The following is a 25,029-nucleotide window of genomic DNA, read 5'->3' as shown; positions in this document are numbered from 1 at the left end:
GTACAGTCTGCCTACCTGTGTCCTTAGACCAACACGGCTACAACCAAAAATCCAGACCCCCTTTGAACTGATTTGTCTGCATTAATAGTGCTCCAATGAAGCTGATTTTTGGCTGGGCCCCTGGATGAGGGCACTGGCAGGGCTGGGGGGCAGGGGCTGCAGGTTGGAAGTGAGAGGCACCCCAAAGTGTGAAAAGTCTGTGACCATGCTTTTTTTGATTGAGCAATTGTATTTATTTATTTTTATTTTCATATAGTCAGACATGGTTTCATCTTGTTACGCCGCAGAGTCCAAGGACCCTGGCTGGGTCTGCTTTCTGCAGGGAGACTTGAAATCTGACAATGCAGTTGTCCTATCAGCATTTCACAGTAACCCTATTTGCCTGATCCCTGTACTTTCAGGGATCATTTCATTGTCAATTCTGGTTCCCCCACAGCTCAGATTACAGCTCTCAACAGTCTGTGTCTTTAGGCAGACCTCCGAACCTGACTTTCCAGGAGTTTGAACAGACACCAGCCCAGTTCAATAAGCCATATAGTTTCCTCTTCTAGAAGCAGATTTCTGTGATGTGACTGTTCTAGGGCCAGCAATATTACTGTTTTCTTGTCGCTTACCCCATTAGGAATAGAGGAAGCCAAGCCCTAGCAAGCAATCCACAGAGACAAATCCCCATTCCTGCATTACCTTCTGGTATGCCAAAGGCCTATTCCATGATTAATTACCCAGAGCTACCTGACCTGTACCACATGCATCCAGTACTACGTGTTGGGGTTCTCTCCCAGAATTGGCAAAAGCCTGCTTATTTATGACTTGCACTTGGTGAGCCATGGACTTTATTTGCCTGTTCATCAGTCAAGAACCCCACAACATTTCTGAGGTCCCAGAAACATTTCACTTGCAAAATTTCCTGCCAGTCCCCACTGTGCCCAGGCCTGTGGCTGTGTGGGACCCTGTGCTCACAGTGAGTGGCCACTGTTTTGGGGTGCCCCAGGCTTCCTGGATTTCAAGCTGCCTGCCTCTACTGAAGGTCAAGGAACATGTGCACCACACAGCGAACCCAGAGAACCCTGACCACAGTCCTGCCCAGCCCAAAGCATGGTTTGTGCATGCCAGGCTGCCAGCTGACACCCCCCACGCCCACTGTACTAAGTATATGGACTTGAATGAGGAACCAGTTTTGGGCTGGGATTATGGCTGGAAGTTCTTCTTGGGTCACCCCACACCATGCCTCTGTGACACTGGAGGACTCTCCTGGACATCTCTGACCAGAGACTTGCCCAGCCCAAAGCCCGATTTGTTCATGCAAGGCTGCCAACTGACAGCCTCCCAGTGCCCACTGTACTAAGTATACAGGCTCAAATAAGGAATTTCTTTTGGGCTGGCATTAAAGGTGGAAATCTTTCTTGGGCCACCAGATGCCGTGTCTCTGGTTTTTCTAGTTTTCTCATTTTCCTGGAACTGAGCTGTTCTTTGGGCTGGGATTACAGCTGGAAATTCTTTCTGATCCAGCTCATGTGGTCAGGGGTGTCCAAGAGTATCCCTCAGTGCCACAGTCATGGCATGGGGTAGCCCTAGCTTTCGGCTGTAACAGCATATGGGGAGGGCTGAGATACACCCCAGAGCTGGGTGCAATGGTCACATATAACAGTTTAGCACAGCCCTCATCATACACTGCCGGGGCCCTTCACTCCTGATCCACAGCCCCCTACCCTCCCAGGAGCGGTGTGCAGTGGGTCCCGGAGGGATCAAAGCCCTGAGCTGCGGGTGGCAGCTTGGTTTCTTTCCAACCCCTCCCCACCCCCACCCTGGTCATGAAGCCAGGCAGCTTGGAGTGCAGGCAGCCTTAAATTTTGTGGGGTCTGCGCTTCATATTTTGGGAAACCTGTGAACCCTGCGCCTCAAGTCTGTTTTTTATTTGTCTCTGTTATATGTGCATGTTCACCTAAAATCCCTGTGACTCCCCTCTGCTCCCCTGGTTTCTCTCTCCCCCCGCCCCAGGTGCTTGGAGGGGGGGGTGCCATTATCTCCCAGGGTCCCCTTGCTCCCTGCATATGTGTTTATATTTCACCCTGTTCTTTCCCTAAATGGTATATGGTTAAGTTCCAGTTGGTCTCGGCTCTATAAGGCATAGGAGGAGAGCTGCTCCCCCATAAACGGCTACCCCTCCCATAGCACACTAGCACCTGCTAAACCCCTTCAAGTGGAGAGGGGGTATCATTACCTTTATCACCCGGGTTACCCCTACCCTCCCAGCCCTGCCAGTCCCCTTCACTTCTGACCTGCCCCATGAGTTCTGCCAAACCAAAAACCCAGTCCAGGAAAAAGTAATTTTAATTGGGCTGAACTGCCTGACACAACAATTTGATCTTTGCCATGAAGTACATGCGAACACAGGGAACATTTTTTTTTTAAATCCAAAAAAGTTGTATTTTTCATTAATCTGAACCTTGAACTAAATCAATCAGTAAAAATTTGCAAGATTAGCCCCTGGAGTCTTGTTGAAGTATTACAACAGAGAGTCAATGGATTTCCATGGATTACTGAGTTAACCCAAGCAGCACCTGTTGGCGTAATAGTTGCAAAGCAGGGAAAATCACATTTTTGGGACTGAGTCAGATTCACATTGAAAATTTAAAATGATTAAAAAACCTCTCATGGAAGAAATTCAGGAGCTAAAAATAAAACATGTCGGAGGTGTTTTAAATTTTCACAGTTAAAAAAATCTAAAATGATAAAATCAGCAGACAACATGGATACACAGACGCTATTTAGCTAGCTTAATGGTGATTTTTGTCATGTGGACACAGGAAAAGTGTAATATGGTAACAGGAGAGATGAAACATGGGCAAGCACCCAGAGAGATTATGTGAACTCAGCAGACAGATCAATTCCTGCCCCCAGCACTCTCCCTGGGAAAGCCTTACAGCCAGCATTCCCTATCCAATACTGTTTCAAAACAGCTGCTTGCCTGTCCTGTGCCTCCCATCCTGGCACAGCTAATAGTGCAAATAGTGAGACAGGGGTCTAGGTGGTAGCCATGTTGGTCTAAAGACATAGGCAGACAAAGTTCTTTGGGTGAATCTGATATCTTTTATTAGACCAACTTAAATAGTTGGAGAACATTTTTTAAACAAGCTTTCGGGTTCAAAACCCCTTTGTTAGGCTAAGGAAGTTTCTGCAGTTGATGTGTGTTCTTCCTGGATGGAATGAAAAGTAAAATGGTGAGAGACAGCATTAAGCAAAGTGACACTTGTAATAAGCCAGAGTTTCCAAGCTGTGGCCTTGCTATAGGGTGGCTTCTGTCTGCACTGCTGATCAGTACTGTTTTTCTTTGTGGTTAGCTAAATTAAACGCATTTAAAAATAACCTACAGGGTAATGCACCCCAGGGGTTAAGCAGTATCTGGTTCATGTGAAGGTTGCATGTTAGTAAGGAGACTTTGCTGGCTTTCAGTCCAGGAATGCCAGCTCTTTGAACAGAACATTTTGCAATCTGGGGGGTTTTGCTGTGCTGGTGGAGACTAGCAATGTCAGAAAGACCACTGTGTAGCAGTGGCTGAAGGCATGGTTTGCTTGTTTTAAATTTTCTCTCTTACCTAACTATTGTCTATTCCTCTTCCCTTTATCCCTCATGTGCATGCTGTGCCATCATGCTATGGACAGGGGGTGCAAGTCATTCTTTCCGAAACTAATAATAAAGCCTTGGTTCTTCTGGGTACAGCCAGCCTGCCAGCAGCAGTGCAGATGAAGGGAGACATAGGCACATCCAAGGGGCCAAGGGCTCAGATGCTTTTGGTGCTATAAGCAGGGTGGTTCAGCTAGGGGCTAGTGATTCTGCTTCGAAAAGGTGGTGGTGGCATCCAAACAGCAGGGAATCCTCATGTGAACCACAGGGCAGATGGCCCCTCATGCAAGACAGGGAGGAAATCCTGGCTTTTCTGAAGTGTGCAAAAGGCTTTATCATTGATTTCACTGGAGTCCAGAGGGCATGGGTCTAATTTCCATTTTATTGGATATCTACCAGTAAAATTCAGCTGATACCAATGGAGTTTGCAGGGAAGCCCTTTGTCCCCAAACTGAGACAAAGGGAACTTACTTTTTTGGGCAGGGCCCTGAAATAGAGATTGAGCACTCCTGTCTGTTCTCAAGAGACTGTTTTATTGGAAAGCTAAACAAACATTTAACTGGCATTCAGATCGGGCAACGGAAATGCAAAAACATACTCTTCCCTGAGAGGATGGGTGAAGACAGTACTACAGGAGCCCATGAGTCCTTGTTAGTTGTTCAGTTTCTGCGACAATATTCCCCTCCAGTCTTCTCCAGGTTTACAATCACAGATATAGAATAATTAATGGAATGCATCTTTCTACAATTTGATTAAGTATATGTTAATGAAAGGGGTGGATCATGAAGATGCCCACAGTTCCACCCCTCCCACCTGCCCCCATTAGTGAAGACTTTATAAGAAGATAATACCACATTTGCTATTTAACTAGGATTGGCTCTTCATAAATTATCAGATTTTTCACTCTTGACATTGAATGCCATTCTTTATGGTAATGGATTTCAGCTAGTTTATGTACTCAGTGCTTTCCTGCTTAAATCAGCCAAAACATGGAGTTTGGCCTTGCAAGTCTGTCTTTATACAAGGTTACCAGCAACAACATACATATATAGTTCCTATTTTTATGTAATGATGTATTACATAATCCACAAGGTGGAGAGTTATTCCTGATTTGCACCAGTGTGAGCAGGATTCCAATCACACCCAGAACATCAGTCGAGAAAATATGAATACAGCCTCACAACAAAGTTTTATATTAGTTATGTGGAAAGGCGGTCTGGCCGCAAAGTCTGATGTGAGATTCTGGGAAAGGAGTAGGTAACACACTGACTGAGCTATGTTGTGCAGGCAGGAGTGGGAGGTGAGGGAAAGAACAAACTGGCAGGGCTCTGTCCTTGAGGATCTAGGAATTTGAGGATCTGGCGTCATGATTCCCAGCTGGGGCTTTGGGCCACTGCTTTAATAAAATAACAACAGCCATAATATTCTCTGGGGGTGTCACAATCCTAAACCCCCACCATCAACTAGCAGGCTGTATAAAGTTTCTGCCTGTAGCTTACTGCTTTCTCTCCCTTTTCCTTTCTTCTGCTCTTCCATTTTTAGGTTGCACTCACGTTAAATGTTTCAGCACTTCAAGCAATAAACAAGACTGTGATGGTTGGTTTTAGTATCCGAGAGCAAGGCTTCACTACAAGATGCAAAGAACCTGTTGTGAGACCTTGCTGCCTTGGAGAACGAGAGCAATAGAACAAGGGAAAAAGTGTTCGAGGAAAAAATCACATTCTTTGACAGGAAAAAAAGAATGAACGGGCATGCACAACTGACAAAGAATCCGTGAGCTGGTCTTCCTGTAAAGGGCATTTGGTAGTTTGAGGACAGGGGGCTTCCTATTGCTCACTGCCCTTAGGAATGCAAGGTTTCCTAGCACCTACCAGCTGGTGTCCCTATGGCCCACTGGCACTTGGCATCTTGGCTGAAGTTACCAATAAGGTTGCACAGCTTGTAGAGAGAGAGAACATCCTTCAAGGAGCATAAAAAAAGACCAGTGCACAGTCCAGTCCCATATCCCAACTCTGACAATAGCCAGCTGCATAAAAGAAGAAGAAAAATCCTATGAAGGAAAAGTTATAGTCTAACCTGTCTAGAGCCAGAGGAAAACTATAGCCAGTTGCAGCAGCAGGTTTTGTGTTGTGGCTAAATGTCCTGTAGGATCGGGACTGAAACCAGCAGCTTAGTTTGCATAAGCCACTGCACAGCTGTCAGGACATTCTGTTCCTCTCTTGTGCTTGATTTTGTCTCAGTATAATTTCAGGGTTGCTGCGAATCAAAATAGGAGGAAGGAAAAATAGGAGCCAGCCAGAAATCAGATGTAATGCAGCATAGTAGTCATAGAAACACAGCTGTGGCAGAAATGTTGCGTATAGAAGCACTGGCTGAACTGGAGCATGATGACACTTGCAGTATGCAAGAAATAATGTGTATATGGAATGATCATTTGTTCCTATTATTGATACTTCAAATCCCCAGTGGGTTAGGACTGAGGTTATAGGGCGTAGGCCAAATTCTATTCTTGATGTTATAGAAGGCCAATGTGAAGGCCAACAGGGGCATATGGCAGAATTATCAGAATAAAGCAAAATCCCCCTGATGTGCACACTGTGTTCAGTTGTTACAGCTGTCTGTACCCTCCAACCCTTTGCAGTTTGTTCCTGTAATTAATCACCATGTTCAAAATTTGCATTTTAGATCAAATTTTGAGGTTCTCTGCTATATTTCTAACTGCTGATTCTTGTTATGCCTTTCACCACTAGCATTCAAAAGCCCCTGAGTTCCCAGCATTTTAACCCTAGAAAGTACATATGCACTGTCAAATCAAATCATCTGTCACTTTCTCTGATAAACACAGAAAGAACTAAAGAGCTCTTTAAATCTTTTGCTGTTAGGCATTTTCTCCAGCCCTCAAATAGTTTATGTGGCTCTTTTTTCACATCCTCTCCAGTTTTTCAGCATCTCTTTTAGTACATCTGCAGCAGAACTGTACACTTTTTCATTTTCAGTCTCAGCAGTGCCATCCATATACAGAGGTAAAACCACTTTCCTGTTCTTACTGAACTGGGGATACCATATCTGTTGGGGATACCAACAGATATGACTTCTTTCTAATGTCTGGATGAGAAGTTCCACAGGTTGGATTTTCTCCTCAGTAACACAGTTTAGATAAGGAAGAACTTCACTGGATCTAATGGAGCTACCAGTTTTACAGAGTCTCCACAGATCCCAATGGTTTCTCCACAGGGGGAAGTTTGGTTGTGATAAGGCAGGTATGAGATTAGTTACTCCACATCAACTCCCCATGTGGACACTCAGGGTGTCTTTATACACGCTGCACAGTTGGGGGTGGGGCAGTTAATTAGAGCGTTCTTGGGAATCGTTCTAACTAAAGCACCTGCAGAATCTCGTGTATTCAGTATCCCACACTTCAAAATGGCGGTGGGGGCACTTTAACTAAAGCTCGCTCAACAAGTTTTAGTTAAAGCGCCCTTACCTCCATTTTGAAATGTGGGTGCACTGGGTACATGTGACACTGAGGCAGCTGGAGCATGCTAATTAGCAGAAGGGGAATTAATTGAGTCTGCTCTGCTCTGCTCTGACACATGATAATTAGCACGTGTCAGAGTAGGTGTCAGGCACATGTGTAGGTGCCCTCAGTCTCAAGTAAGCTACAGGGTCAGTCTGGCCTAACAGTATCCACAAAGGCAATTCATGCTGAGGAAGCTAGTGCATTGTAATTTTGTACCCTTGTTTACTGCAGACTAACCTCTCTGTGTACACAAACCCCAGGAGAGTTACACCTGATTTGCACTGGTGTAAATCAGGCTCTGTGACTTTAATATAGCTAAGGGGGACTCATGAGTTTAGGACAGGGGCAGGCAATCATTTCAGGTGGAGGGCAAGTTTTGGCAAGCTGTTGAGGTCTCTATGGGCAGCCCCGCTCCTTGACAGGCGCCCACCCCCTGGTTGCAAACTTGGGACTGGAAGTCCTGCTCTCCAACCCCTGACCTTTGCCACCAGAAGCCCCTCCTCTTGCCCCTGGAAGTACTCTTTTCAGCAAGGGGTTTTGTCGTCTTGGAACCAGAAATACCAAATTATAGTCTAAAAATCAAATGTCTACTACAACATTCATTAATTTGATTTCAAAAAATATTTTTGTCCTGACTTACATGTGTTTGCATAGTGTACATAGAAGTGATTGTATACTAGCTTAAAATGATGTCTTACTCTTGTGGAGGGAGAGGGTGGCTGGAGTGTGTGAGGGGGTGTGGGTATGGGGTGTGTGGGTGCATGTTTATGGCAGTGCAAGGGGAGGGTACATGTGTGTATGGTGAGGCGTGCGTGTGGGACTTGCCCTACAAACATCACATACACACAAACACACACATACACACATACCTCTCCCTCATTGCCACCACAGAACCCCTGCCAGCACTCTTGCCTGCTCTGGGTCTCTGTGGTCCTGGCCCTGGGACACCAGCACAGGCCCCATGCACCCGTCTGCCCACTCACCGACACTTCCTCCTCGTGTCTGCCACCACTTCCCTACATTTCCTGCCCACTGCTTCCCCACCCCCTGCCCTGCCAGCCATGCTGGCACCACATGTTTCCCAGCTGCATGGCCTGCAGAACGCAGCAGGAGTTGGCCCAGTTGACACCGCATAGAGCCAGCAGAGAATCACAGGGGCTGGGCCAGGCCAGCTCCTATTGCATCCTGTGGTTCTGGTGATGCAGCCAGGAACCACATGATGCTGGAGTGGCTGGCGGGTGGTGGGGGGCAGGGTGGAGAGAAGCAGTGTCAGTGGGGGGAAGTGGGGAAGTGTCGGTAGCAGGTACAAGGAAGCAGAAACGCAGCAACAACTAGGCAGGAGCGCAGTGCCTGAGCTGGTGCGCCGGGGCCAGGGCCAGTGGGGGCCCAGGGTGGGGCAGCAGGAGCAGGGGGCCTGGGCTAGCAGGTGCTCTATGGAGCTGGGCTGACTCCCTCCACTCCCTGCTGGCACAGCCTGGCTCAGCTCCATAGAGCCCCTACCAGCCCCCACCCCATGCTTCTGCCACTCCTACCAAGGACTAGGGTCATTGTCAGCATTCTTAGCTAAGTTTCACTCTTGGGGGGCGGGGGGCATGGTATTAGGAATGGGGGGGTAGCAGGGGGGGCAGAGCAGGATGGGCCTTGCTTCTGGGTCCTGCTGCTGGCTCCCCCTGGGTCCTGCTGCCTCTAGTGCCTTTTCATCTTTGACAGGCAGCCAGGGGAAGATAATAATTAATTTTCTAAATTTGAGGGGGCCCGGCAGGCTGGATAGAATGGCTTGGAAATAGCCAGATCCAGCCTGCAGGCCATATTTTGTCCATCTCTGGTTTAGGATATTAGCAATGAGAAATAGAGGAATCCAATTCTCATTTATACAAAGGTCCCCTTCTGTCACTTTTGCAGCCTGATGGGTAAGTGTAAATGCCTCAGGCTAGGTACAGACATTCAAAAAGCTCAAGGCAGAATTAATTTAAGGTGCATAGTTTTCTGTAAATGGCGTAGTTTAGATCGGCAGTGAATGGCACACACATTCACCCTTTGGTAGGTAGAGAGGGCAGGTTGGTCAGATTCCTCCAAGTTTCTGATCATTTACCAGTAAAAGTGTAATGTCTGCACATGGCCTTAGTTTCAATGAGAATCAAATCCTGGTGCCCCAGTCCAGCCTGGGGACCCAGTTGCTGTTACTAGCTGATGGGACAAGTTAGGCAGCCAGACCAAAGTTCCCAATGATGAGAGTTTCTGCTACACAAATTGCAGATGAAACTGGCAGACTTGGCAGAAGGGAAGCCAAGGCTGGACCAGGCAATGGGAACCAAACTGCCCTTCTCGCCCCTAGGGTGTTCCTGTTAATTTAGCATGAAGACTTGTTGGCAGGACAGTGTGTGTAAATGTGGCTGCTCTGTGATAAACAGAGAACTGCTGCTGCAGGGACTTGCCATCCAGAGCTGTCCACTAACATTAACAATTCATGCATTCTCTGGAGAACACACCATTCCTTCCATCTATCCATAGGCTATTCATTTTGTCTGTACCTTGTTCTCTTTTCTTTATGGATAGTGTGACTCCCTCACATTTTTCTCCATTGATGTACTCCATTTTACTAGACCCAAAGTAGCTCAAAACTGTCCTCAGCTGGCAGTAGTCAGCAATGCTCTGTTGATTTCACCAGTGTCCCACTGATCCATGCTAGCTGTCAGTTTAGCTCTTCATTTCCAACCCGCTGAAGTACAAAAATGAAAATCCTGAAAATAAAACACTAAGTTTAGCCAAACACCTTCTCAGTTTTGGTTTGCTTTTGTTACTGCTGCTGATGCAGATAATATATGCTAAGCTGAACTGTAAGAGGCAAGAGGAGAAAGCTTTCTTTGTTCAGTGACTAACTACAATGAAACATGCACTCTGTCTGGCTTGCTGGCAGGCATCATGGTGCAGTGAATCTCAGTGCTAATTCAGCCCTCTTGTCGCAGGACAATGAAGTGCCTGCTCCTGAAGAAGGACAGGTGTGGGTTACTGGCGCAACCCCAGAGGTCAGCTGGCTTATATACACAGCCTAGGCTGAGGCTAAGGGGGCAGTTCCCCTCTGGCAGCTGTGAAAGAGAGAGCTGTGCTGGGAGTAGGCAGAGCTGGGAAGCCTGATGACCTGAGCAGCTTATGGGTGAGGATACGAGGCAGAGGAGCCCTGGCAGGGATGGAAATAATGATGAGCCAGAGGGCTTAGGGTTTATGTTTTAAGCCAGGAGGCTAGAGTTTGATTTGGGGCCGATTGGCTGATGGTTTTGGTTGTTGTTACACTGGAGGACCGGGTGAGGCTATAAGGGGTTGGAGGAGGCCTCATAGGAGCTCCCCGGTGGGGGGTGGGGATTCCTGGTGCCAGAGAGGGCGCTGTGTTTTGGGGGTCCCAACCCCAGTGGGGGCAATATTGGGAGGAGCCCGGTGTGGGTGCAGGCAAGAAGCCCCAGTGGGGCGCAAGACCCAGAAGAGGGGTCTGGGGGCCAGGCACGGCTACAGCGGGTGAGAACGAGGGTGCTGGATAGCTAACTTGGCACGGTAGGGGCGCCAGGAGAGATCACAGCCGCTCCTGGGTCCCCGCCCTGTGACATCTCTATAGGGATCTCTTTGGCTCATATAAGTATAATCTTTCACCTTTTTAAAGGATCAGTCTTTCTTTTGTTTCACTCATTGTATGAAGCTGTTTCTGTTCCTCAATTAAATTTCACCTGGTTTTCAGAACCCAGATCTCCCTCTGGTGGCGGGCTGTCTTACTTACTTTTGAAAATGTAGAGCTGTAGTTCCGTATCTCCATATTCCTATTCAGGTAGCTTTGAAACACTGAATAACAGTTCAGTTTTGTGCCTGACTATTAAAGGATTATATTTCCTGCCTCTGTCACTTCCCCCCACCTGGTGGTATTCCGCAACTAAGCACAAGGCTGAGGTTATAGAAACAGAAGTACAGGCATTGCTGTCTGTTCTAGATCTGCACTGAGGATGAGTGATATACTCCTGGTGTTCTGCATAAAAACTTGCTTTACTTTTATGTCCTTCTAGGTACTAAAGCATAGGCTCTCCCACTGAGGAAAATCAAGAGCAAAGAGAACTAGCCAGGATGAATTTCTTCTTTCTGGCCCTTGTGTTCCTGTTGCAAGGTAAGATGCTCTGGGGGATTTGCCATCTCTCTGATTCTCTGTGGCGCTGTCCTTGCCAGGCCTTTGCTGGGCACACACTTTCCAAATCTGGAAATATACTGGTGAGATCTCTCAGGGGTGTCTGTGTCTGTGAAGACAATGCAAGAGAGGGACAGGGACTTCAAGTTCCCTGAGACCCAAAGTGACAGAGACTGAATTGCCTCCTCACTCCAGGACATGTCAGGGTGTTCCTACACAGCACTTCAGGAGCTAGTAGCTGCACAGGATTGGGGTCATAGTCCATGGGATGGAGGAGGGCTTTAGCCAGATGAGAGCAGGTTCTAGTCCCAGCTTCTCTTGATCATCCTGGACAAGCATCTGGGTCTTACTGTACCTTCATTCTCCACCTCAGACATGGGGATAATTTTACTTCTTTGCCTCAGAGGGGTGTTGTAGAGGTAGGTTAAAGATAGTGAGGCACTCATATACCTTGGTGATGAGAGCCACGTAGGGTACCTATACATGTGATGGAGCTCTGCTCCAACACGCTGGATTTCCACATATATAGGAGTTCTAAGATTTTCACAGAGGGGGCAGACTTCTTTTATGCAGTACCTAGCACGATGGGGCTTAGTCTTTCTGGGGTGTCTTGAGCCCTACTGTAATACAAATAATAACTGATAGAACAGCATAGCATGGGAGCACTAAGGAGGTGTATAATGTTGGGGCAACGTAGAGCATGGAGCTCCCTATGCTGAGGTAGACTTTCTGTGCTTTTATGTAACACAGGGATCAACAGAAGCACGAGCCAAGATGAGGACTTCCAATTTTGTGCCGAAAGAAATCAAACACAGAGAAGTTATCTTGTTGGCGAGTTTCACAAAGAGAACATCACCATTGACAACAGCGCTGACAAACTGATCATAAAAGCACCATTTATACCAGGCAACACCAATGAACCTTTGCCAGACCATTTGGGAATTTATCATTTCTGCCTCTATGGGTATCAAAGAAGTGGACTTTTCAACATCACATATGGAAAAAGCAATTATACACTGAGCAGAAATGTAAACTCTTCCCTCCGCTCTCTAAGAGCAAACCCTCCAAGGAACTCGTCTCGCATTCCCATACTGTTCAATGTGTCGTACACCTATGAAAAGGGTCAAAAGAATGATCTTAGCAATGCAGTTAATTACTCTTTCTCTTTCAAAGGTAAAACTAATCAACATTCTTTTCAATAGGCAAAACCATCAACAGCTCTATCTCAACTTTCCTGTAGTATTCAGTCTTGTAAGCTAAGCAGGGCTGGCTAAGTCTACCTATGGATGGGGAAACCCCAGGTGATGTGAAATACAGCTGAGCCTCTGGTAGGAAACATAATTAGTTATGTAATTAGTTTCCAGTTAGGTAATTAGTTTCCAGGTCTAACCAGTATAGAAGCCAAGAATGTTGTTGGTTTTTTTTTTTTTAATTGGCCATTGGTTTGGGGTCCCTCTGTTTCTGGGTGCGACATGCAACACTTTGGGCTTGATTTCCTAAGCTGTCTGGCATCTCCTTCCACTTAAGATCATCTTAGTAGCAGGCTTTCAGTGCCACTGGAAAGCCGGCCCAAAGCATCTCTGCTTGAGCATCTGCAATAAGTGACTGCTTTAGAAAAGATGGCTGCAAGTGCTTTGTATGCCATAAAGCAGCATCTTATCTATCTGAAATGTCCTGTATACCTAGCTACATGTCTAACAACCAGATGTGCTGGCTTCAGCAGCCCTGGAAGTCTCAGTTTATAGCTGTATGGGGCCTTCAGTGGATGCTTCTGTACACCAGTAGCATCCTTTAATTTCTAGTATAGGTCAGCCCCACAAGAACCTGCCAGCTCTGGGAGTTGTCACAGGGTGGGATGCCCTCCAGAATGCCATGTTCTGGAGAGCAGCCCAGGAGCTTTCCCTAAGTATTGGATAGGAGAAGAGGAAGAGCACTCTGTGTAGAAAGCAGGGGCTTCTTGGGGTCTCCAATGGCTCAGCCCTAAAATAGCAGGTCTCTGAAGTTTAGTCTGCCTCTGAAGGCACCTAATAACTCTTACTGGGAGTTTATGAAGTGCAGAGGGACCCAACTCCCATTGAAACTATGGTGCTTTTCAAAAATCCCACTAGGGAACTACAGACATGTCTACACGTGCACATATACTGCACAGTAACTGAAATTACTGTACACTATGGGCATAAGTCTACACATGCACACCTGTACAGCGCAGTAAATATGGTGACTTATGCCGACTTGAGTGTAAATTTGATACCTGCATCATTCAGGTATCAAGTTTATGCCCAAGTAGTTACTGTGCAGTAACGCATCTGTAGATGCTTCACTGCACAGTAACACTCATGGTGGGGGGACTGACTTTAATTCCAAGTCAGTTTACACACAGTGTTAATGAACTTCAATGCCTGCACATGTAGACAGTGGCCTATTCCCGCTTACTGTACAGTAAATTTAAGCTGGCATAAATGCACGTGTAGACATGCCCTATGGCTTCTACATTCCTTGGAAAATCTTCCCCAAAACTCATCAGCCCTTACTGGGCTGTACTTGCCAACTTTGGCCTATCCAAGTACAACCAGTTGAAGTTTCCAAGGCCTGGCTGATCATGGCATTTATTTTTGTCTCCTTTGATTTTACATCAGGTCCTGAAAATATAGACCATGGTGTTCAAGTACATGACATTGAACATGAATTAAGTAACTTAGCAAAATTCATGAAGAATACTATTATGCCCATTGGAAGAACTGGCAGCTCCAGATCACAATATAAGTGAGTACAGTACACAGATGTCTCCATGCCCTCTCTTCTCAGTTCATGGCCTCATGCCATCATTTTCTATAGAGCCTCAAATGCCAGAAGGTAGTATTTTTTTTTTTTTCCAGGGGCAGGGAGCACTGACCAAAGCCCTTGCCTTCTCTCAGTTTACTGTAGCCCTCAGAGCACTGGCAGGGTCTTCTCCATCCTAACATCTCCGACATACCCCTGTTCCTTCCTTCACAACAGGAAACTTCTTCATTTGGAAGGGAAGCTAGAAAAAGTACAGTTTGAAGGAGAGAATAAGGCTTTCAAGGAGACAACAATATCTGCAATTGTTTGGAAGATGGGACCCAACAAGGCTTCTCAGAATCTTTCCTTCACATCTGAATGGGAGGTGAGTGCTGGTTGGCCCAGGGACGAGAAGGGAGTGAGTTCACGCTCAGAGACCCAAACAAGACTCCAGAGACTGAGCAGAGGCTTTTGTAGGCACAAAGCTTCCAACACCAGTGACCAGCAATGAGATCCTCTCTGTCAGATTTCAGAGACTGCTCTACTTGTAGATATTTCATGGACTGGGACAACTGCTTGGCTTGCAGACCTGCATGGAATGTGTTTCCAACTGCTCCTCCCTCTCCATTGCTTATGGAGGGCCAGATCCCTTTCCATCTAGGCAGTACTGAAATGGCACAAAGACATCTCACTACATCACATCCTTAGTGAGCACTGAGATGACACTGCCAACCATTCCCCCCACTCACCAACTCCAACTTCCATGTTCCAAACCTGGTAAGTTATGGTGAAGCCACTCCCAGGGCATTTCTAGGATCTTCTTTCAAGTATTCCAAGGAATAGTCCCCAACATGGCTCTGGTGAGAAGGAGCCTTCTTACCAGGACATGTTGAGAACACGGTATAGACATACCTGAAAGGTTTAAGTATGATTATGCTCAAGACCCTGAAATGCCACTGCTTTTCTTACCAGGCTTCATCCTTGACTGAACTAAGTCAGTAAAGCAGTGAGGAGTACTCAGCCACCGCTTGAAAAATCTTTTAAACACAAAGTGGAATAGGATTGTGCTTAGATCCTTAGATGTCCAAGTGCTACTTAGGTGCCTAATATGTCAATTTGGAATCTGGTCTGCATTCCTGATACAGTGTTAGTGCACTAAGGATTTTGTATGATCTCTGCCCACTTACAGCATCATAAAGCTGTACAGAGCCCGCTCCCCCACACACGCTACCATCAGCCTGAGTCAGACATTTACATAACAGACAAGGAGCCTCACAATGCTGGTTCATAGAGATGGCTGCAACGCTGCCACAATCTGCAGCAGAGACAGGATTCTGACCACATCCCAGGCTGACCCGCATCCTGTGTCTGGTCACTGGATGTAGTTAAAGGGAAGTTCTTATGCTGGGACTACTACAATTGCAAGAAGCTAAAAGGAAGTACAGGCTTTTACTTTCAGCCACTAGCAGCTTTGACAGCACTTTCTGGAACATCACTCACACTGACTGGCTGAGATTTAGCTGCAGGTCCCATCTCTCATGCTCCCATGGTGACCTCACTCCCACGTCCCAGCAGAGCCCACCTGCATGCTGTGCTCAGGATCCTGCAAATAGGGATTCATCAGTAGCACAGTGGGAAGGCTACTGCTGCATCCATGACTGATAGCAAGAAGCATGACTTCTTTTCTGAGGAGCCCTGAGCTAGGCTAGCCATGGAGGTGGAGAGGGTGGGGGCAACAATCAGAGCAGCCCCTTTCCTCACTCCCCAGGCTCCTGTTTTGGGAAGGGGTAGGCAAGGGAACCTCCTCTCCACTTCCTGCATGAGGTGAGGTAATAATTGAGGGAGTAGGCTTGGGAACCCCTTTTTATCCCAGGGAGGAGGGTAGAAGTTGAGGAGACCTTATCTTAAAAGGGGCAAAAAGGCAGGCAGATGCATTTGCAATGCAGAGAGACAGGAGCCTTCCCAAGCTTACTTGGTGGTGCTGCCCTCAGGCCTGTCTTAGCCATAAAGACCCTCATAAATACCCTCAGAAGATGGGAACTATATTCATATATTTAAAAAAAAACAAAAAAACAAGTTGCCATCATTGCTTTAACTGCAACGTTAAACCCACCAGCCTACCCACTCTGTCCATGTGGTCTCTCATCTAATAGTAGGAGTTGCTTTGCTTTCTTTTGCAGGCGGGTAAAAAGGTTCGTGGATTTGAAATGAATATGCCCAGTGTTGTCTTTGCAAAAGCCAAGGGCAGAGGAAAGGCTGCTGAAACCAGAGTGCTCCTGGTGGAAATCAACAGCCAGTCCCTTTTCCAGGTAATGACAGCTTGAGTCAGGGCTGTGTATGAATCTGGTGCTTATGGGTAAAAGGGAGGGAGAACAGAGCTGTGGAAAATGGAGCTGTGAATGTTGATGGTAGCTCCCGCCCACAGCATCTCCATAGCCTCTCCTCTGCTGTTCTTGGCCTGGTCATCTGTTCTGCCAATCAGCAAGGACTCTAACCTGTTACAGACCATCCTGCTCACCCGTCCTGGTCTCTGATCCAGCTCTACCCAAGCATCCTGACCTACTGTTCCAGCTGGGGTTCCTACTGTTTCTACCAGTGCTCCTCAGTTCAGACCGGCAGCACCCCTGGCTAGTCCAGGCCTGAGCAGATGCACCCATTAATGCTGGGTGTCTTGAGAACAGGCTAACTAGGATGAGAACAAAATGCTTATTTTACCTTGTTTCCTCATGTTTCCCAATTATTCAGACTAGCTTAATACCTGTACCCCCATACCTAACAAGCTGCTGAGAAATGCTGCTGAAATAATAGTCACCACATGCCTTGTTGCATATAAATACTATTTAACAGTGTTGCCAAATTCAAGGTCCTTCCAGTCTGTTATTCTCATCTCCCCCTTAAGCCTGCCTCAGTGATCTCTGGATGTATTCAAGAAACAGTGTCCTCCTCTTGCCACCCACATGGCAGAGGATTGCACAGTAAGATGGGATGGGGTGGGAGTTACACCTCCCCCTGAATTATCCAGTCCTAACTCCAGAGCCCAGATACTGGAGCAGATAAACTGTTGGTGATTGTAATCTGGCCACTGCCAGTATCACCGAAAGGTCATCTCGTGTCCCAATGTCTACCTCCTATGTCGCTGCCACATTATCTGTGATGGTGATGAACAGCATAGGTATAGATGGGCATGGGTCCTGGCTGGCTGAGCCAGAGCCTTCATACGAGAGCAGCTCATGTGTGCAGATTGCCTTTGGGGTGGGAAAGGTGATAACGGAGCCTTCTGCATCTAAAAGCTGGGGGCCCTCACCGGGTTCATGCTTGATGGGTGTCACTTTCACACAGCAGTGTTACCACCTTTTGTATGAATTCTAGGACAAGAACAGCAGCCGTGTCCTCGGTGAAAAGGTGATCGGCATCTCTGTGGCAAACACTGTGGTTTCGCACCTCCCACAGAATGTGGTCCTCACATTCTTCCATGACCAGCTCCTGGTAGGTGTGAGAAACAGCCTCACTAAAATCAGCTTACCTCATGGGGGAGGCTCAGACCTGTCAACTCACCATCTACCCCAGTGCCACTGCCCCCTGATTCATTTTGGTTTCTGGCCCCATTCCACATTACATGAGCCAGTGGTTTTTTTCTTGGGAGCTCCTTATTCCCTGACCCACCTGCCTCTTCATCTGCTTCCTGTCCATGAGTAACCCAAAGGCAGGGGTGACACGTAGGGGGTGCACGCAGGTGCACTTGCATCCCCTGCACGTGGTGGTGCACCCCCTGCAAGAAGGCGCTCATTGACCTATGGTCAGTGCTTGCCACGCCCACCTCCTCCCTCACCACCTCACTGCCAGCGGCAGTGCAGCTGTGCCCCCCCAGCCACTGGGGGCATGTGCCATTTATGCTCAAAGGTACACACTGATCACAGCCCAGGGTCTTTTCATTTCAGAGGAACGAGACCCCACAGTGCGTGTTCTGGGGTGTGGACGCCAACGGTGAGTATCTCAAAGATACCCTGGTGCTTTGCAGGCTTCTGTAGGTGGTTTGCACCAGGCTTAAAATGCTAAAGGGTTGATTTGGTGGCATGTTTGCAGCCTGCATAGATGTGAATGGTGTTTATACTAGAGGGCTGCCTCCACAGCTTTGCTGGCAGAGTCTGCTAGGAGGACACAGCATGTAGGGTCAGCAGTGGGGTCTCTGGCAGCTCCACTACCCCTTCTCCCTAAACGGCAGAAACAGTACCTCCAGAAGACCTCTCCTTTCAACTCCCCTCATTGACGTAGCTATGCCAGCAAACTTTGGAGGTGTAGACTGTGCCTTAGTCTGACTGTTGGAGAAGGGACCAAGTCAACAGTTGTGTTACTATCTGAATCTCAAGACTAACATCCTTGCTGTTCCAGCTACTGTGAATCCCTGCAAGGGATCATGGGTTTGTATGGGAATGGGATCAGTCCAGTGTCTGGTTAGCAACCATATGAATATCTGTCCTTATCTAACAGCCTGCATTGCATTAATGAGTGACTGTGGGAAGACGTGATCACTGCAATTTGTCTAAATCTCAAAATGCATTGAGCCTTGTCCTGATCCCAGGACCACTTATTCCTGTATTAAAAGACAGGGTGTACAGGAGAAGCGATCTGCTTTCTCTTTTGTCTTTTTCAAATCTGCATTATTCACTCAAGCTCCATCTTCCCCACATGACCATTTCTAGTCTCTGCAAGATTAGTCTTTCCTCCTCTGTAACCCAGCCATTCATTGGAATGTAGGATTGAAAAGAGAGCTCCTGGGCCATCAAGTGCAGTGTCCTGTATTCGTAGACAACTATTTACCCAAAGATTTCTTCAAATTTCCAGTGCAACACACACACACACACACACACACACACACACACCCCCCCAGTACCTGAAACTCCTTGCAGTATGCCATGGACAAAAGCAGGGGTGACAAGAGCTCTGCCAACACCTTTCCAATGCATTTACAGAACAATAGTTAATATAAGCCAAAAGGTCCTAGGAAATGGCCACCCCACACTGCAGGCAAAACCCACCCTAGCATGTGCCAAAATGACTTAGAGGGAAATTTCTTCCTGACCTCAGATTTGGCCATCAGCAAGAGCAAGACCTACTTGCCATGGACCTCTGAGTTTTCTATGTTATCAGAAGAAGCGTCAGAGAAGCCAGTCAAAAATCCCCCAAGCCTTGGCTGTAGCCAACATCCTTCAGAAGAAGCCAATAAAATCCTCCAAAAGACAGAAGCATTCATGAGGAGCAAATAATTCTTTCCTGGCCCCTAGGGGTGATCAGCAAAAGCCAGGAATCATGGGATAGACAGACATATCAGTTACCCCCATTCTTGGATGTGGGGATTGCAGTAATTTGATTCCATACATCATACCTGCTGACTATTGAACCAAGAACTCTTTATCCTATTACACCTTCCATTCCATAAACTTATGTGACTCAACCTTAAAATCTTAAAAATCCTCACCATTTTACTCAAGAGACCATCACAATCCTTCACTCCTCTAAGAGTTAGAAGTAATCTTCTAATTGCTAGTGTAAAATGTGTTCATAGCCAGTGTCTAGCCATTTGATCTTGTGCCAGTATTTTGTTTTTAGCCTAATATCTAGTCACCTCTAATTGCTCTTGAATCAAGTGGAATCCCTCAATCCACAAATGTATTTGTTGAATCCCTCAATCCACAAATGTATTTGTAAAGCATAATTATATTCCCCTTCAATCTGTGTTTGTTAAGATAAAAAAGTCCTGTCTTTGAGAAGAAAAGGTCTTCATTCCCTTAACCACTTGAGTGGTGTTTCTTTGTACCTGTTCTAGTTTAAATCCATCTTTTTTGAACATTGGTGACCACAGCTGCACTGTATTTTAGATGGGATCTTACCAAAGCCTTGTACAGTAATACCAATACTTCCTTGTATATTCATCCAATCTCAGGCAGTCAGCACTTACAGGAATCCCAAGAAATCGATATCAGGTTGTTTCCCTTGATGTATGTTCCAAGGGATCTCCCCCCAGGCCCCTCTGCCCACATGAATATGAATGGTGATGGTCCCTAGATTATCACTCTCATAGCATGAGACACCCTTGCCCCATTACAAGTTTTTCACAGTCTATGGCAGCCATCTTGTATCAGCAACTTTCTATAAAAATAAATAGATCTGAGCTGACTATCTGAAAGCTCATGCCAGTAACAGCAAATTCTCCTTTCATTCATAGATGGCTCTGGCAGTTGGAATGACACTGGCTGTACCACAGAGAAGGGTAATGAACAGACAACCTGCCGTTGCAATCACCTCACCTATTTTGCTGTACTGATGGTAGGTACCATATTCCCCTCTAGGTGTCTATATCTTCACTACATGGTCACAGAAAAAGTCCCCAGCTCTTGCCCATGAGGCCTCTAATACATCCTCCCTCTTCTCTCCATTCTCAGATGTCCTCTCCAGAGATAGACTATATCCACAAGGATTACCTGACTATCATCACCTACATTGGCTGCATTATCTCTGCTGTGGCTTCAGTATTCACCATCTTCTTCCTGCGTTCCAGGTAGAGAGCACAGTGGCTGAAGGGAGGGGATTAGCTAGCAGCCTGAATGGAGAACTCCCACTAGACTAGTACACTACACCATGAATGCAGCATCCTACTGTTTTGCCACTAGACACAGTATTGACCAAGATTTTCAAAGTGACCAGCGACTTTGCATGGTTCTATTTCTGGGGTTCCAACCTGAGACACTTGGAAGGACAGTGATTCCCAGAAGGTGCTGAGGACCCAACTTCTCGACACCAGCCCCCTTTATAATATGTCCATGTGGGTACCCAAAAATGACCTGTCATTTTAATAATCTTGAAAATCACCTTGGCCATTTTTAATTATATAGTAAGTACAGACATAAATAGATCTTTGCTACTGCATTGATGAGGGGCTAATCAAGAATAAGGGATGTTTTTTCTTCAGAACTTATGTAGCATCTTTGGGCAAAATCATGTCATCCACACACATGATCCAAAGGAAAGAATAGATGAGGCATCCCAATGACAAGGTGACCCCCAAGACCACTGCAGAGAATTGAGAGTGAATGCAGACACCCACAACATTCAGAAGCTAGTCACAGACAAATGGAATCAAGAACTGACCACACAGCTTCTGCCGCCAACTCACAGGTCTCTTGTGTGTCCCTGGTTGGTGCTTGATTCAAAGTACTGGGTCTCCATATGGCGTGTCACTGGCTGCCAGATCTGGGAATTTAGCTAGGCACAGGGGTAAGATCTCATTCCCTTTTCCAGGAAGAAGCATAGAGACCATGCTGTAAACATAAGCATCCACATAAACTTGCTCTCGGCCATCTTCCTTCTGGACGTGAGCTTCCTCATCAACGAACACTTGGCTTCCATGGGGAGTGAAGCAGCCTGTAAAACTGGTGCCATTTTCCTCCACTTCTCCCTGCTGAGCTGCCTGACATGGATGGGTATTGAGGGCTACAATCTCTACAGGCTCGTGGTTGAGGTCTTCAATTCCTATTTTGAGCATTTCATCCTCAAGCTCTGTCTGGTAGGCTGGGGTGAGTATGGAAGAGTCAGGAATGTACTGGGCAAAGTGACGGTGAGAGCCAGGGCCCAAAAGCTTGAAGGAGACACTGGGACTAGAGAATACTAGAACCAGGGCCCAAGGTTCATATGCCATCCTTAGGGGACTCTTCTCTCCCATAGTGAAGTGGTGATCTCATCACATTACTTAATGGGGAGGTTTCTAATAGAAGAAGGCTCCTTACTCTTGTAAGCAAAAGCAGGGTGAAATCTGGGAGTTCAGGTAGAGATAAGGCACACCTTTATAAGCATAAGCATCATTAACTTTTAGAATAGCCTATCAAGGGGTGTGATCGATTCTCAATAATGTGAAGTTCCTAAATCAAAATCAGAAGTCTCTTTCTAAAAGATACACTGCAGCCCAGCTTTAAGACAAGAATTATTGGATGAGTTTCTTTGGCCTGTGTCATCCTGGAGGCTAGACAAATGATCTGGTAACACCTGCCAGACTTAAAATGCATGAGTAGTAGGGATATGAGGACCATACAGCTGCATGGTACACCAGGTAGCTTTCTTGTTTGCTAGACATTGTGCCATCCATCCCTACCACACATACTACTACTTTTCTACCACCAAGGAGACTGAGGATATGAAAGAACAACATATTGTTTCTTATAAGTAGAAAGGGGGATGGAGTCTTTTGGGAGAGTCCAAGGGAAGAAAGGGGGGCTAGGGAAATTCACTAATTGGGCTGTGCGAAGCTTTGGGTGCTGATTCAATTGGAGATGATTTTGGCCCAATTCGGTGGCCAAATCTCTGAATTTGAATCGAACCAGGGGACCAATAAAAAGGTCGGAATTGATTTTGAAGCTCTCCAAATCTTTGGAAAAGATTTGGATAGCTTTGATTTGGACAGTTCCCATCCACTGCAGCAGGGAGCTGCAGCTGGACTCAGAGCTGGTAAGTAGGGATGGGGGAGGGAGGGGGCTAGCAGAGAGGGGAGGGGATCATGGGGGACCCCTGCCAGGCCCTACCACCCCCGCCCGCTCCCCTGCCCCCCACCAGGCAGGAACAGTGAGTCCAGGGGGGTTGGGTTTTTTTCTTAAAGGGCTGGAGCTGGGCTGGGTGGCGCAGCCATGGAGAGACTGGAAGAGTGAGGGGTGGAGTAGGGGGGCTTGTGTAGAGCCCCCCACATGGTGTGGTGCAGTGGGGGGCAGTGGGGATTGCCTTGCCACCTGGAAGCACCTGGCGAGTCGGGGCTTTTTTTTTTTTTTTTCAAAGTGCCAGGAGCTGGGGCAGGTGGGGCAGCCATTGCCTGGCTGCATGAGTGAGCGGGGGATGGGCCTGGGTGATTCGGAGATTCGGCAGCAGCCTAATCTCTGAATCAGATTCAGCCAAATCGAATCACTGTTCCCCGAACTGGCCGAATCTGAAGCGAATATTAGCTGTTTTGCACAGGCCTACTCACTAATGTTAATCTTGGCATCTAGGATTTCCTACTTTTCTTGTGGCTATGATCTTCCTTACTGATTGGACAAATTACGGACCATTCCAGATTGCAGTATTTGAATCCTTGGACAGATCTACCAATACAACCATGTAAGTCATTGGAAATTACTAGGAAATGAGTCACCTTGACCCTGGTGATACAACCAATTGCTGCAACGCCCTGCTCTCAAATATGCACTGTGCATGCACTATAGTTAATACTAACCAATTGGGTAACTGCTGTATATTGACTTGAGTGGAGCTATATTGGTATATGTCAGCTACGGATCCAGCCTTCCATGTTTAACTCTGTGCTAGTAGCTGAGTCTTCCTAAGATTCTGGCAGATCCATTCTTAACCTGCTGCTGTTCCCATGGCCTTAACCATGTGCCCTTTCTCCTCCCCCCAGCTGCTGGATCACAAAACCCTTGATCCACAACATGGTGAACCTTGGCTTTCTCAGCCTGGTATTCCTGTTCAACTCAGTCATGCTTGCTGCCATGATACGGGAGATCCTCAGGCAGAACAAGAGGGGCCACACATCTAAGCATGCCCTGACACTCCTCGGTTTGAGCTTCGTACTGGGTCTCCCATGGGCACTGGCCTTTTTCTCCTTTTCCTCTGGAACGTTTCAGCTTGTCACAATCTACCTCTTCACCATCATCAACTCCCTCCAAGGTGAGTGTGCAACCTAGTCATCCAGGTGTAACCCAGGCAATGGGCCTTTGAGGTACCAGGTGCGGGAGTCTAAGTTGTTTACAAGGAGGAGCTTCCCCCTGCCCACTCAGATAAAGGAGGAGACCCAGTTTGCAGTGGGCTCATTGCTGACAAAGAGAATCCCACTCCATGCTAACAGGGTGCATCTCCTGTAAGGCCTTTAGGCTTCTTGTGTGTGAGAAGGGAGAGAGGGTGTGCAGGATCTAGGACCATGTTGTATTCCTACTAGCCACATGAGGGCACTAGGAGCCAATGAACAAGAGCTTGCTCTTCTGCTTATACCCCTCCCTTAGCCTGACTCTGCTGCTGAGTGCTTAGAGTGCTCTATTGGAAGTGACAGCAATGAAGGGATTATTGTGCAGGGCATGAGCAGGAGGAAGTGGGCCTCTCTCTCTATATATATATGACAGTTGACCTGTGTTTTCTGTGCTGTCCATTTTCCTGACATCTTGTGCTTGGTGGGTGCTCCCCCACCATCTTATCCTTCTTCCATAGGCTTCCTCATTTTACTCTGGTACTGGACAATGGTGCTGGAGGCCAGAAAGTCACCCCACTCCCAGAGCAGCTCTGACAGCATGAAACTGCAGCTCAACACCAGCCAGACGAGTCCTGACTGAGTCATCACTTTCCCCACCTAGGACTGCTTCTGCTCAGAGGGATCAAGAATGAGGAATTGGCCCCCAAGAGAGGGGAGGAAAATGGCCAAGAGATGGGAGGAGGTATGACCTCCAAAGTTACTGCCTGGGTTCTTATGTCCACATATGGCCATTAAGAATGTAGAGAAACCAACTCCACCCCACACATACCAAGTGGGGAAGTTGAACTGTATGAAGTCCACCACTAGCCAAAGGACTCAGTTTCTCTATGTGCACTCCATTTTCTTTGCAGGGATCCCTCTCTCTGGCTCCCAGCTGCATTAAACCCCTTTGTTGTTGCACACACCCTTGCCCCTTTGCTCTCAGTTAAAGCACCAATTCATTGTAAATGTTGTCAGAAAAAACAGGAGACTTTAAGCAGAGTGGGGCTACAGCTTCTTCTGACTGGGGATTAGGGCTCTATTCTGTTTCATGCCCTTTTTGCTGCTTTCCTCCAGCTCTCCCTTTGGCTTTGACAGAAGAGTGTCTGGTATCCGTCTGTCGCAGGGCTCCAGTCATGAAAGACAGTAGCCTAGTGAAACTGCAAGGACAAAGGAGAGAGGAAGCAGAACTCAAATGTAAAGACA

The 25,029-nt window shown here is 47.0% G+C and overlaps 1 protein-coding gene across 1 annotated transcript; it reads left to right on the top strand.

The window, feature by feature from the left end:
• Window positions 1-11,170: 11,170 nt before the first annotated feature.
• On the top strand, window positions 11,171-24,746 carry ADGRG1 (adhesion G protein-coupled receptor G1). Its single transcript, XM_019535504.1, has 13 exons — window positions 11,171-11,288; window positions 12,057-12,479; window positions 13,943-14,069; window positions 14,304-14,451; window positions 16,247-16,375; window positions 17,436-17,552; window positions 18,005-18,050; window positions 20,290-20,390; window positions 20,507-20,622; window positions 21,363-21,637; window positions 23,093-23,201; window positions 23,500-23,768; window positions 24,303-24,746. Exons 1-13 carry the CDS (start codon window positions 11,249-11,251, stop codon window positions 24,422-24,424), a joined length of 2,022 nt encoding a protein of 673 aa, XP_019391049.1. The 5' UTR covers window positions 11,171-11,248; the 3' UTR covers window positions 24,425-24,746.
• Window positions 24,747-25,029: the final 283 nt, after the last annotated feature.

This window comes from Crocodylus porosus, unplaced genomic scaffold (assembly GCF_001723895.1).
Source record: "Crocodylus porosus isolate Cpor-Errol unplaced genomic scaffold, CroPor_comp1, whole genome shotgun sequence".
NCBI lineage: Eukaryota > Metazoa > Chordata > Crocodylia > Crocodylidae > Crocodylus > Crocodylus porosus.
This window is presented reverse-complemented; position numbering and strand designations above follow the sequence as displayed.